The sequence below is a fragment of the Cupressus sempervirens genome, chromosome 3 (genome assembly GCF_028749045.1).
Source record: "Cupressus sempervirens isolate cs-2001-9-10 chromosome 3, ASM2874904v1, whole genome shotgun sequence".
Classification (NCBI taxonomy): Eukaryota; Viridiplantae; Streptophyta; class Pinopsida; order Cupressales; family Cupressaceae; genus Cupressus; species Cupressus sempervirens.
In genome coordinates, this window is record NC_143120.1 from 456,855,385 (window position 1) to 456,871,424 (window position 16,040).

At 35.6% G+C, this 16,040-nt stretch overlaps 1 protein-coding gene across 4 annotated transcripts in view; it reads right to left on the minus strand.

Annotated features, from left to right (window-relative positions):
* Positions 1-16,040, minus strand: part of LOC149567062 (uncharacterized) — a 185,951-nt gene that overhangs the window by 119,521 nt on the left and 50,390 nt on the right. For all 4 annotated transcript variants that reach the window (XM_089820283.1, XM_089820281.1, XM_089820285.1 and 1 more), the window contains exon 2: positions 15,315-15,396. In XM_089820283.1, coding sequence (XP_089676409.1) covers positions 15,315-15,396 — 82 coding nt within the window. The remainder of the gene's footprint in view (positions 1-15,314; positions 15,397-16,040) is intronic.

A 16,040-nucleotide genomic window follows, 5' to 3' on the forward strand; every position in this document is an offset into this window, starting at 1 on the left:
AAAATTAATATACATTGAAAAAAACACCTTCCAGAAATCTCTATCTTTTAAAAAAAATTAAAATTAAAAATATTTTTTTGGGAGAGTCCTAGGCTCGAGACTCAACAAGTCCATGTGGACTCCGGCCGAATCCGAGTCCAGAGGCCATTTGCCTTGAAAAAGCTGGCTCTGCGTCGAACTCGCAGAGTCCCGGAACACTGATTTATATGCTTAACACAATAACTCAATTATTTATAATCATGGAATAGCTTACATGAAAATTAATTTATTCATAACTAATAATCATGGAATTGCTCAACATGAAAAATTTGTTAAGACTCACAACTAAGCATTTACTCATGGACTCTCTCAACGTGAATAGTCATGGAATCTCTCAACATAACATCCAACTCTCATCACGAAATTTCTCAACGTGATAATATTATAGACTCTCTCAACATGATATTCAGTATTGCATAGTGAAAGAGTTGTCATAGCTGATCATACAATATTTAGTAGTTCACACATCAAAAATGGTAATAGATAAATCTTACAAAACTAGACTTTGTTCCATTTAAGTCTTAAGATTTACCATACCTATCTTATCTGTAAAATAATGAAATTTCACCTTAGAAAGGGGCTTGGTGAGAATATTAGCAATCTGATCATCAGTGCTGATATACTTCAGCTCCACATCCTTCTGGAGTACCATGTCCCTTAAATGATGATACTTGATTTCTATATGTTTTGACTCGTCATGGAAAACTGGATTTATAGAAATCTTTATGCAACTCTCATTATCACAGAAAATTGTAGTAGATTCATAGGATTTTCCAAATAATCCACTTAGAAGTTTTCGAAGCCAAACAACTTCTCGAGCTGCTGAGCAGGCTGCCACATATTCAGCTTCAGCAGTACTTTGAGCTACACATTTTTGCTTCCTACTGCACCAAGCAATCATGGCTGAACCAAGGCTGAAACAAAAACCTAATGTACCCTTTCTGTCCACAATACAACCAGCCCAATCAAAATATGAGAAACCATGAAGTTGCAGATCATTAGAACAAGAGAAGCTCAATCCATACTGTAAGGTCTCTCTGACATATCTCAAAACATGTTTAGCTACAATGAAATGATATTTTCTTGGCTCACTCATAAACTGACTCAAAGTATTACAACAAAGCAAATATCAGGCCTTGTATTGACGAGATACATGAGAGAACCAATAAGCTGCCTGTAAGGAGTACAATCAATTAATTTTGAATCAGCTGAAACTACTTGAAGTTTCCTCAAATTAGATTCCACAGAGTCACATTTCGCTTGCAATCAAGCATACCAAATCTCTTAAGGATGTCTAGAGCATATTTATCTTGACTGATAATGATCTCATTAGATTGTTGCCAAATTTCTAGACCAAGGAAGTAGTGCATTAAACCCAGATCTTTCATCTCAAATTCAGAAGTTAAATCCTTTTTGCATTTGACAATCATTTCATCATCTCCTGTAATAAAGAGATCATCAACATAAAGAACAAGGGTCAACATAAGGTCATTATACCTTTTGAGATAAATATTTGGATCAGCTTCATTTTTTGTGAAACCCAAACTCAAGAGATAGTCGTCAATGCGCTCGTTCCAGGCTCGAGATGTTTGTTTAAGGCCATACAATGGGTTTTTTAGTTTGCATACATGAGTTTCTTTGTTATGAATAATGAATCCATCAGGTTGCTCTACATAAACCTCTTCATTAATAAAACCATTGAGAAAGGTTTTTTTGACATCCATATGATGAAGCTTCCACTTTTTACTTGCAGCAATAGCAATAATGGTTCTAATGGGGGTGTACCTTGCTACGGGAGCAAAAATTTCATCATAATTTATACCTTCCTTTTGACTGAAACATCTGGCTACAAATTTGGCTTTGAATTTGTTCACACTCCCATCAGTAGCATGCTTTGTATTGAATAACCACCTCGAGGAGATGACCGATTTACCTTTACGACGAGGAACAATCTCCCAGACTTCATTTTTTCAAATAGACTCATATTCTTCTAGCATGGCATCCTTCCAAACCTGCTGTCCTATTGTTGATTCAAAACAAGAAAGTTCAGTGTCAATGAGATTACACATTAAAGCAAAATAATTATCAAATGATTGAGGTCTTTTACTTTCCCAAAATGTTCCCTTAGGAGCTGAAAAAATTTCACCTTCTTGCATAATGTTTCTTACCCACAAAGGTCTCTTCTTTTCATTCATGTGTGTTGGATGGATATTTTGCAACTGACGGTTTTGGGTAAAAATTCAATCACAAAATAGGATGACCAGCCACAGCGTGTGATACAAGATCTCTCCTACCTTAAAGGGAAGGCTCCCCCTTCTCACCATTACTTGGATCAACTCAAGGTAAGCAAGAAGTAGAGAGATTTTATAAAATGGGTGTTATCAATATCTTTTCTTCTTGTCTTTCAAGAAAGAATCCACTTACTCGTGGAGCAAGTAATGGGCAGGGTGAATCTCTAACTACACTTCTATCAAGCGTTGGAAACAATGATACCGATAAACCTTCACTAACTCAAAGGCTAGCTGAAAATGTATCGGTTTGGCTTTAAGTCCGGTTATACTTCTATATGGAAAAGCTTTACAATTAGGGCACAAAGACTCCTAAAAGTAAGAAAAACTTAACTATTTTGCGAATTAAGAATGAAAATATAAGCTACAGACAAAGCTTCTAGCTATACACTTCCACAATTGCTCTTGGTCAAAACTTTGGCTCCAATTGCTTCTTAACTCTTTTTTATTCAATTCGCGAGATACAATTACCAAGAACACAAGATAATATGAATCAAAGATAACTTTGATGAATTATAGACAAAGCTTATAATTCATGTAAGTAACAATCTCACTTAATCAAAGTTAAGTCTCAAATGCTCCTTTGTATTCACTTTCTCTCAAAATAGTGCTTACACAAACAAAGTTCTATTGGCACAATTTCTCCAGAGCTCTCTTGCATAAAGATGATGATAATTTTACAATGAGGGGGCAATCCTTTATATAGGCACAGAAGTTGAGAAAAAAGTGGAGGAAAAAGTGGGAGCAACTCAACCAACTTTGACCTAGTCTAACTATGGGAGAAAATAAAGGGTTCCATGCAACTCGCATTACATGCTCTTACATACATGTAACTCACATTACATGTAATTACACTTTTTCATGTAATGCATCTTTTACAACTACTAACATGAAACAAAACAAAAACAACAATCTTAAAGATTGTTTCTGAGTGCCTTGAATTTGATAATGATGTCACGCACTGCGGGAAGATTAGCAATTTCCATGGTCTTCGATATGGCCTCTACTCTCACAGCATTTGCATACGTTAATTGCACAACTTTGGAATTTGCTGCTATAGTATCTAACAAGTGTTTTGTCAAGGATTTATACAAGACAAACTTGTTCATTGTATGTGAACCGAAGTCTTCAGAATCTACATCAGCATTGATCCGAATTGTATATTTTGAGTTTACTCTCTCTACTGCAATGAGATTACCAGATTCATCAGTAACATGGCATCCCATCTATTCCAAATCACAAGTAACACTCGTTTCAGCTACTTGACAATCTTCAAAGGCCACCTGCAACTTTGTAATCAGCTTCCTCAATGTTTCCTCTTTGTAACCAATGAGCCTTTGAAATCTGAAGAACATTTCACATGACAAAAGAATGTCAAATGAGAACAAGGCATCTAGCTTGAATTTTACCATTTCATCCCAATCATCAAGGACTTCCTTCAAGTTATCCGCTTCTTGAGTCAAAAAAGAGATTAAGTTTCACTCCATTTCATTCATCTCTTTGACACGCCTAAGAACTGCAAATGTCTCCATGATGGCTTGAACTCCTTCAAAAATGATTTCCTGTATCCAAGACTTGGCGGCTTCAACTAGCTTTCTCTCTTTAGATGTTTGAGACATAACAACAACACTCTAAGAAGATTGTTTCTGAATGACCTCATTCAAACAAGAGACCTCCTACTTTAATTGAATTTTCTTTTCACAAAGCTCATGATTGCTCTTTGATACATTAGCCAATGCATTTTGAACATCTTGCAAACAACTCAAATGTGATTGCTTTTCGATTTCAACCTTAGTAAACTTGTAATCAGAACGAGTAAGTTCTTCAACAGGTTTGTCCACCAGGGGCTCAGCAACTTCAACAAATTTGGTTTTAACAGAATCAACCAAAATCCTGGAAACAATCTTATCTTTCAAAGATTTGGATTTGGTCTTCTTAACAGGGAGATTGTCCGAGGGAACAACCACTTTTCTCCTCTTCGTTGTTATTTTGCTCAACCATGTAGGCAAGCAAAAAACCTTCATCTGTAGAAGCAGATACATTGGAGACCATTGGCATTGATCCTGATTGTATCTCTGTTGTAATAGAACAAGATTCAATCTGCACAACTAAAGGCATAGGAACATGCTGAGAAGACTCTGTCATGAAAAGCTCAAACCCTGTTAAAGATGTATCAAGTTGGGAAACTTGACCACTGGTAAGAGTTGGAAAATCCTCAAACACATTTGCTAAATGTTCATATTGTTCATTTGCAGGGATGCGAGGATCAGCAAAGGAAACAGAAAGAGCCATAGTATTAACCTCCGAGACTGGAATGGAAGGAGCAAAAATAGTGGAGAATGAATCCACATCGTCATCTACTTCATGCAAAAAAGGCTCTTTGTGTATAGATGATGTACAAGCTTGTGCAAGCTTTGCAGGAGATATGATCATGATTTCCCCTTCTTTATCTGAAATTTCTTTATCAGATTTTGTTTCCAATTCTTCTCCTGATTCTTCCACTAATTCTTGAATTGGTTCAGAGATTTGGGATGATTTAGCTCCTTTCTCGCCCTTTAATTTGAAGTTGAGGGAACCCTTAGCATCGGAAGATGAAGCACCCTCTTTCCCTGTGATTCCAGTTGTGACTTCCTGCCAAGAGAACCAAAACTTCCACTATCCAAGCCCATCTTAGGATTCACTCTTTTAAGGCCTTTACTTTTCAACCATTTTTTGGTGTTTACCAAGATGGACTAAAATCTATCCATGATAGATGTACCTTCCTTTTGTTGCCACTGGATAGGAAAAGGGCACTTCTTATCAAAACCAGCTTTATGAAACTTCGGATCAAGGATGTTGCCATCATCTTCAACATGGAAATCTGAAGGGATTTCCAACATGTTAGGATCAATTATCTACTGCAGGGTTAATCTGCAGTAGACCATCTTCATGATGTCAAGTTTTGTCCTCGATGCGATGAACATGAGGGTAAGCTCTTTCCATTTGAGAATTCATCTCTCGATAGTCAAAGTCAAATTTGGCCTTGAACTTCTTCAAGGTGATCAACTGCAACTCTACTTCCGTGTTCTTTGCTTTAGGCACAGAAATGATCAAATAGTTGCCAATAACCAAAGGTTTAGCTAAGGTAATGCCGAAACCAAGCCTATGCATAGCATGCTGATCACTCTGCACATCCATGAGTTGTCTAGCTAGCTCCATTAAAATAATTCGATCTATAACATACCTAGGTAAGGTATACGGCTCACCTTTGAAATATCCAACTCTCAAGTATGTAAAAGTGGGAAACTAAATGAAAATACAGTCGTATTGATTCACCTTCTCCCATGCCGCATCAGATACTCTTTTGACTGATAACTATTTATTGAACAAGCATCAGGAATGCCCAAAGAAAGCATCTTGGACTCTTCTATAATGAAATTTACTATTTGCCAAAGTAATTTGGTCATAGTAATCCCAAACAGGAACCTGAAGACGATCTCCCTTGGTAGAAAGACTAGAGAGATCCCATGGCAACAGCAATGTAAATAAGGTAAGAATTCATATAGAAGGGTACCGAAGTTCTCACGTTGCCTATCTGTTGGCAAAGTGCAATGCTGATGAGCTCTCCCCAAAAGATGTGTTCTTTATTTTCCATGATTTTACATCCAAATCAGTAAAATCTTTAAGGCCACAAATTTTGTTGAGAAGGATGATGAGATCCTTGTATTCTTGTTTGAAGTTAGACTGATGAACAGTCTTTGGCCATCTGGATAAGTTGCTTCTTTATTGTCTAACCAATAAAGGTTGACATACTTCTAATAATCACCCTTTTGCCCATTCCAGCATGCCAGAGATGATTCTTTGGTCAAATTTGCACATTTTTCTTTATGTGGAACCTTGAAGATTTGTTCAATGACCTAAGGATCAAGGCTAATGATAACCTTGCCATCAGCGTCTTTGATAGTTCGTGCACATCCAAGAATGAAATCATGTTCTATGGTCGTCATAGGAAACGTAGACACCAGGTGAATGTTGCTTCTCTTGATATGCTTCATTTCTTGACCAACTGGAGTTTCAACTCCCTGTAAAAAATCAGCCATGTCCACATGACCAATCTTTGTGTCCATCACGTTATCCAGAATAGATATGATTGATGGAAGAGCTGCATGAGCCAATTCTTTATCATATTGATATTTCATTTTGCCTTTGGATTTTGATGGTGAGGACATTTCTTGTGCTTGTACTGCAACACAAAAATCCCAAAACATAAATGCATCATCAAATGGAATCACCATAGAAGTCGATTTGTGATCAACAAAGATTTGGAAACAAATTGGAGACTTGGTAGATTCAACGAAATGATCTCAAAGAAATCATATGCATATGGAATGGATAAAAATGAAATGAATAGAATAAGGAATGAAGTGTTATAAAAGTGAAAATGCAGAAGATGGAATGAAATGGAATGAAATAAGAATGTGTGAAGGTGGAATGCATGGGAATGCGTGCAAATGAAGATTGTTGATTTCAAAAGTGACTTAGTGTTTTCAAGGCATTATTGCATGAAAAATGAATACATGTAAGTGCAACGTGTAACGAGAGATGAAAAGTGAAATGAAATGCGAATGCGGGTGGAGGATGCACTTCAAATGTAAGTGCAAATGGAGGATGAGATGGAAAGCACGGAAAGAAGCAAAAATATGTATTTGCTCATGGAGGCACAAATGCATATGAAGGGACAGAAATGGAAAATGGAAGAGGGATAATGAGTTTTATACTCACTTTTGGTGAAAAGGGGAAGTCTAAGTACATGGGAGATGAAAATGACATCTTTTTAACTTTTCAAAATGTGACTTTTAGTCAAAATCTGACCTTTTGGATACAATTACACGTAAGGCATTTCCTATAATCGTGTCGTGCGAATGGATGCGAAAAGTCAGATGAGTGAAAATGGAAACAGAAAATGAGATTACATGCATGTGTGGATGGTGAATAAAATGAAAAACATGTAATCGCATTTGTTGAGTGAGAGGTGAGGTGTTGTGACACGGAAACGGAATCTGGAACGTGATGATACTTTCGCATGAGGTGAAGTAACAATAAGTTCTTGGGAAAGAACTTGTGACTTCTCCAAAGTGGAGAAAACCAGCAAGGAAACACAAAACACAAAATACAAAAACACAAAGAAAAACATACCTTTTGAAAGTAACTCAAACATGCCAAGATGCATAACACTTCAACACTCAAATTCGAAATTGGAATTTGGGAAATAACGAAAAACATAAAAATTAACAATTTCTTCATTTTTAAAGAAAAACTGCGCTTTCCATGGCAAAGATTTCAAGAAGTAGCAATTATCAAGGAATTACGTGCATAAAATCAGTAAGATAAGCATGAATTAAATAGCAAGAAAGAAAGAGTCCACTTTCATGAAGATTAAGTGCCAATAATGAAGGACAATGATGCTCCAAGGTTGGAAAATTCTCCAAAAACATTTGAATCTTTCAACCTTTTACAATTCGAATTGAAGAGGGCAGAAAACAAGGAAAAGTTGTTGAAAGATGTCAAAACATGCCCTAAGATTGCTCCAAAATCCAACGTTTTTGAGATGCTCATGCTTGGGACGTTTTTGGTAAAAAAATGTTTTTCACCAAGAAGCAAGATCAAATCGATTTTAAACACCAAAATATGCACCAAGATGCCATGCAAACACCAAATAAAGCCAAATCGATTTGAAATGGACCAAAAATGGAGTTATTTGCTGATTTCTTCAAAAACGTGCCCTAGTTTGGAGCTTCCAAAAACGTTCTTTAGCTTGTTGATTTCATTTTGAATGCAAGAAAACTCATTGCCCATCAAAAACGCATCAAATGGAAAAGATATCATGTAAATCCATCAAGAAAATCTCCATTTATGATCAAAATCGGGTTCTTGGAGGGCAAAGACATGGAGTTCTTCAAAATCGGACTTTTTGGAGGCCATAGCATATATTAAAACATGTCTAAGTATAAAATTGGACCTTTTGGAGTCAAGAACATATTTTAAAATGTGCATACAAGTAAAATCGCACTTTTTGGAGGATGCGTGTTTTAAAATATGCATACAAGCAAAATCGGACCTTTTGGAGGAGGATGCATGTTTTAAAATACATCTCACATTTTAGATGTAAAAGCATTAAAAACTTCACTTTTTATGCAGTGGCATAAAAAAGGTCCACTTATGATAGTCTTTGATGTAATGACATCAAAAAGGTCCACTAAAATGAACTTTATATGCAGTGACATGTAAAATGTCCACTTTTGATGAATTTTACATGTCATTGCATATAAAATGTCCACTTTTGATGACTTTAAGCCATTTAATTCACTTAAATATATAAAAATGTTACTAAACGAGCCATAAAAATATTTATCTATCATATTTGAAAATATAATATATAAACATCATTTAAAAAGTAACATTTAAATAAGCATTTGATGTAAAAACTAAAAATTAAATTGGAACTATGTAGTTATATAGTTACTTTAAGTGAAAAATTAAAAAGTAACTCAACTTAAAATTATAACATAAACTGCACTATACTCACTTTAAGTTAAAAATTTAAAGTTAAAGTAACTTAAAAACATAACAAAAAGTGAATATAAGTTATATTTATTAAAAAGTGGAAGTCAAATTAAAATATAACATCATATTTTTAATTCATATTGTTGCACCCAAAAGGTCCACTTTTGAAGCACTAAAACGGGCATATCTCTTGATTGACAACTCCAATTGAGCTCTAGGTTAGACCAAATCGAAGGGAAAAGCGAAAGGCATGACATGAGCAAAACCAAAGGACTAGAAACTAACAAACACGAACTCAAAAGCAAAGAATGGACAATGAAGGCTTCAAAAATCAAGCAAAGGTTCAACAGAAAGCAAAACAAAAAAGACTTGACGAAGGCCTTCAGTAAAATGATTCGATATACGAATTGAAATGGATCGATCTATCAACATTAAGCAATTGAATATAAAATTCAAGCTTAGAGAAACGCGAAACTATCTTTTGTGTTGTTACCAACATTTTGTGGTAACAAAATGCAAGACAACAATGTGAACACTAGGACCAACTTCAGAGATCTCTTGAATTTTAGGAGAAGGGGGAGAATCCTCCCTCTCAAAGAAGCTGGAAGAAGTAGGAGCAGAAAGAGGAGGATTTTGAGTAACAGAAGGAACATCCAAATCAATATAAATAGAAGAATTAGCAAATTTGCAACAATCAAAAATTTCTTCAAAAGAAACATCTCTACTTAGCTCAATTGATTTTTGCCTCGGAATGTAGATTCTATAAGCTTCAAAGATTCCCTTTTGCTTGAAGGAACTAATTTAGATCTTTTATCTTTGGGAATATGAACATAAACTGATGAACCAAAAACTTTTAGATGACTTACATCAGGTTTAGAGCCGGAGAATGCTTCTTTTGGAGTCGTATTATTAAGGACATGATGAGGACTTCTATTTTGAACATAGATTGTTGTCTTGCAGGTCTCTACCCAAAGAAAAATCTACAAATTCTGATCATGAATCATTGTTTTAGCAGTCTCAACAATAGTCTTGCTTTTTCTTTCAGCAAACCCATTCTGTTGGGGATTGTAAGGGACACAAAACTCCCTCTTGATTCCTGCTTCAACACAAAAGGATTGAAAAGAACCTGAAATAAATTCACCTCCATTATCAGATCTAAGATTCTTAATTTTCTTTTCTGAACGGTTTTCAACTAAGGCTTTAAATTCCTTAAACTTGGATAGGACTTCATCAAACTCTTTGGATTTAAGGAAGTAAATCCATGTCTTGCGAAAACAATCATCAATAAAGGTGACGTAGTACCAAAAACCACTTAAGGAAGCTAATGACATTGGTCCACACAAATCTGAACGAATCAGCTCTAATACATGCTTAGCCCAATTTTCACTTGAATGAAAGGACTTTGAAAATTTTCCTAGGGAACAACCTTTGCAAGTACCATCATGAGCGAGGCTGAGAAATGGGAGACTTACAACATACTTCCCTAAGGATGAAAGAGATTTAAAGTTGAGATGACCAAATCTTTTATGCCATAACAAATTATTATTAGAAGCAACATGATTTAGAACTTGAACTTGATTAGCTGACAACTTATAGAGACTTCCATGACGCTCTCCAATAATTTGGGCAGAACAGAAATTAGAATCTTTCTTCCAAGCAACCACACTTCCATTAGAAAAAGCAATATTGAAACCTTTATCCTCTAAGGCTGAAATGGAAATTAAATTCCTCCTGATACCAGGAACAAATAAAACATCACTAAGATGAAGAGGAATACCAGATTTTAATTTTAAGGTGGTGTTGTCTGCCCCTTTAACAGAATAAGATGCATCATCACCAATGATCACTTGAAGATGAGAATTTGTTTCAATCAGATTTGAAATATGTTGCTTGAACCCAAAGATGTGACGAGAACCACCACTATCTATCAACCAAGTATTGCAATCAGCTTGTACATGACTAGACAAAGCTGATATAAGTACAAGACCTTCTGAATGATCACAAGAATCCTTTGAAGGAGAAGAATCTTTCGTATCAAACACAGCCACAATATGAAGATTGAGTTTCACAATGCAACGCTTAGCAAAATGACCAAGTTTTTCACACCTAAAGCATTTAATCTTGGAGAAGTCTTTTTTCCTTTTAAAATCACAAGATGAGAAACGATTTTTATCTTCAAACCTTTTGAAATACCTCTTTCTTCCTCTTTTCCTTGAAGTGTGAGAAGTAAGCACTTGATCCTCCACATCATGAGATTTACCAGAATTCCCTCTAGCCTCCAGCTGACATTCCTCTTGAATACAATCAGTTTTCAACCTTTCAAAAGTTGGTAAATCACTTCTGCTGCCGATGCCTTGAATGAATGATTCCCAAGAATGAGGGAGACTATTCATTGCAAGCATAACCAGTTCTTTGTCATTGACAATCTCTCCAATGGTACTTAACTGATCCTTTAACTCAAAAATCTTCAAGAAGAAAGAGACAATGGAGACACTTTTACAGATCTTAATATGAAGAAGCTACATACAAAGTGCTAGAGTTATGCTAGTATTATTTATCTCATACACGCTATACAGGGAATCAAACATCTCCTTGGCAGATTTTAGCTTGGAGACGATAAGCACTAAATGATCCTTCATGGAGTCAATGATTATCCTCTTGGCCAGAATTGTATTCTTCTTCCAAGATGCTTTTTCTAAGGGTGTAGTGGGTTCTTGAACTTCAGATTCCACAAATGAAAGAAGATAATTTCACTCAAGTACTAATAAGGTTATGGATTTCCAAGAAATGAAATGTGATGCTCCTTCCAATCGATCTTCAACCTTCAAACCAGGCACCATGATGGAAATGAAGAAGCAAGATTAAAAGAAGAAATCTAGTCCAGCCTTAAAGATCATAAGCCTAGCTCTGATACCATGTAAAATCTGGACTAGAAACTGAAAAACAAACATCTCCATATATCCTGGGAAAAACCCTTTGAACTGAGGGGAACAACCTAGCCCCAAAATCAATCCTTTTATTTATTTAGAAAATTTCATTACAAAAGTCAGAGCTACTGCTCTATGAACACATAAACAATCAATCGTTTCAATCACCTTTGATCAAGGCAGGTAAAAACCCGATGATACAGAACACATCAAAGTAATTAAAAACATTACCAAAACTTCATGAAACTTGAACAAAAACTGAGATAAAAGATGTAAATCTGAGAGAGTGCAATCGATAGATCACAGATGCCATGAATGAAGAGGGAGCAGATTTGTGAATCCACACTTAGGTTGGCAAAGTAATTATATTCTGACTAATGGAATTACTACAAACAGTTGGTGTGTACTATTGTCTCATTGGATATTAGCAAAAGTAATACATAATCCAGAACTAACTTGTAAATAGAAATTACAATAAGTTCAGTCTCATGTTATGGCAGAGTGTATGTACCACAATTACCAATTAAGAATAAGCGCAATACATTTCATTTCAATACCAAGATAGAATCAAATGCATGACTGAAACACGCATATGTTCACATGATACCAACATATAACAAATGGGAAGAACCTGGCAATTTTCACGATGGGTGGAATGAGCAGCTCACATGACTAGGTCTGATGAACTCTGCATCCTGTGAAGTTCTTTGTGACAGTTGCTATCCTCGGGTATTTCCAGCAATCTGTGTGTTAATGCCTTGAGAACATGTCTGCAGTTGAGTTGTCTGGCCTTCTAACATCCCCACTTGCCGTTATACATTCTCTCTACACCTCCGGCATCTGCTATCTATTTGCAAATTTCCTTGACTACCCACCCTTGACTGCTAACCCTTCCAATCCTTGTTATTGAACTGGTCTTAACGCTGGTAACTGCAGGCCCTGTTAGATTAACGTAGCTTCAAGATACTTGGATGTGAAACTTGCACAATGCACTTGCAGCTGTTACTAAACACCACTTAATGAAGTGACTTGTGAACCAAGACCACGGGGTTTGATGCTCACGTCAACTGACCACAGTGAGAAGCCATGAACTGTTGCAACGCTAGAGTGGCTTCAGAACTTCTCTAACATGTGTGGAGCCTCTGAACCCTGATTTAGCTACTCCAAGGACTGATTGGAACTTGCACTACACATCATGGCTCTAATACAGCGTAATGGTAGCAATATGATGGCTGTAAATGACTCTCAAACAGACTGCAGGTCAAACATTGCCACTGTTGTTGATGGCTGCCCTACAACAACTTCCTTATGTCCGATTTATGGCTAGAATGGCACTATTGTAACACTTCTGAAACCTATACAGCATCTAGGTGACAACTCCAGCTTGTATGGCATTCATAGTATCATGTATCACAGCTAATATGCAGGCATACACTTCTAGAAGTTGGTCAACTTGTTAAAATACTATCACAGCCATTGCCTTTCCAATCCTAACACCAATCTTCAGATTTCTGCTATCAATTTTGTACTGATACAGCAGTGATTATGGTCCCCCTTGACATCTTAGTGGATTCAAACTAAAAGCCAACTGATACTTGGCATCTAAATGTATTGTGTGGAAAAATAGTGTGATTTCCTTCCAGTATAATGAAGATTTCCAAATGCTAGAAATGTTAGCAGACTTACTTTGAAAATGGAGCCCACTGAAGCCTGATTTTTCTTGCCTGATTCTGAGCACAACTTTCAATGAGATGTTGGGGCTACGTCCAACTTCTCAAACGTCTTGAGGGGTTTTCTCCTCACGAATAACCAATCACATTTAAGCAACCTTTTTGTTTGCATAATAATATATTTCATGGTGTCAATCCCAATGTAGCTCCATGCTTTTATAACCTCGATATGAGGGAAGACACAAACAACTACGCAATGTGGGATAAAAAGCCAATTTCGTCTTTTAGTCATTTAAGTTACTTTTCTCATAAAGTCACTTTAAATCATAAAGTAACTTTATAATATTAAAGTGACTTTATTATTATAAATTACTTTATAACTTTATAAAACATTAAAATATTTAAATAAATCACTTAAGTCACTTGAACTTTAATATCTCTTGAAATACTTGTCGGATTGCCATGCCATCTAAAGTAGGAATCTATCCTCATAATTCCCCATGTGACCAAATACACTTTTCTAAAAAAAGAAAGGGTCCATCTCTATTACTCCTGACTTACTATACATAGTAAGTATGGCAAATGGAGTCTGAATGATATCGAATGAAGGCCAAATCCATAAATCCCTGAATGCTGGAGATGAATCAATCCTCAGAAGACCCTCTAACCATCCTCATTAGCCCCTAAGGATCCAATATTAGGCTGATCCCTGAAATTCTAATGTTGGCAACAAATTGGGACATTACAAGATTGTATGATGTTGTTCTGCATCAGAAAGCTTATCAAATTGCTCATAAATAATAATTGGATGCCGTGAGATAATACTGAAGATAATTATCAATACTCCCGATTCCATCATTACTTGAAGAATGAATGGTGACCTGTGTGAGAGGTGACGGAAGAAAGAAACACACCCATGTTGATTGCTGTTTTCCTTAATGTATCAGGTTGCCTTCATGCAATATCCCTTTTGGCAATACGTAGCCCAAAAAGAGAAGATAACCGTTACCAGCAAATATGCAGGACCCAAAATGAAACAAGAGATTAAATATAAGACACATGTTGGATACACAAACAAATTCCTCTAAAAATATATTCATTTATAGTTAATACAAATTTGCCATTTCTAAATCGTAATATCCAGAATTTCATATAAGGCTAAAATATTTAACACACCTTGCTCTCATACATTAAAATACCTTGTCATTTATTTGTCGAAGAGAGTTATCCGTGATTTCTCCCCTTTTTGGAAGATGTTCTACTATTCTTTTCATCGGGAACCTCAAAACCCTTTACTGTTACACTAGACTTTTTGATCAAGTGTCTACACATTTTCTACTAACTCATCGAACTCCACTGTGAATAAAATACTAGTCACCAAGAGTGTACTATTATCTTCAGACAGATTGAACATCTCAAAATTTATTAAACTAAGTAAAGCTAATAGCAAAGGTTGTAGGCAATTATTTTCTAAAATAAACATTTAGTTACTTTATAAAATGTTGCACAACTTTTTTAGCACAAATTCGTAGATGTGGCTAACAAAGAGATCAACACAAAATTAAAAAGAATAAAGCTGATTAACAAAATTAGGTGATAGAATCAATTGAAGGATAGACATACAGAATATGAACCAATAATATGTCCGAGAACTTGGGACTGGTTCTCACTAAGAAAGCCATAATAGTAAAATTTCCAAGTTTTAACAAGATATTTTAGCCACACTTGAAAAAAAAACAGAGACCCCATCTCTCTAGATTATATTGTAATATGTAAGAAAATTGAGTTTCCGTGTGCATTATCTATCAATGTGCAAAAAATGTGCAATGCAAGGGAGGAGGTAAAACCTTGAAGATCCATCCAAATCCTTGTGATTGTGGAAGTGATGCTCCTTCACTTCCGAAATGCCAACAGAATATATATAGAAACCTTCATTTAAGAAATATAATCAGTCCATAACCTATAGCTTAAACTGGATTTGTGCATGAATTCCAACAAAAACATGAGAAATAATAATTTAAAAAGGTTCATTCTTACTAGAATAAATACAACCATATCTCAAGGAAGAATTATAATAGATTGTATTGTAAAATCACAGTTTGCAATAGGAAAAAACAAGAGACATTAAATTTGGGGTGACTTTCTAAGTCATATTTAAGTGGGTCTTCAGTCATTTGACAAATGAAATGTATTTACATATGCTAAGCTTATTTTGACTGTCAACGTCTTTTAAAAGGGACACAGGATTCACATTACCTCTGGAACAAATATCATGAGACATGCTTAGAATGTATATAATGATCCAGACAAGGACCACAGATGGAACAGAAAAACAAACATTTTGCCATCGCTCCTGTGCTTCTATTTTAAAGGTCATGATGCTTGTTCAAACAGATTCAGGAAAATAATTAAATCCAGAAAAGAATATGAAAACTTACCATAAATTGTATAGGTTGAAGAGGAAAATACTATTGTCCTGTACCATGATGGAATAACTAGAGCGACAATTCCAATTTTGGGTTAAATACATGTATAAGCCTACTAAATAAAGAGTGCCACACTTGCGTACATTG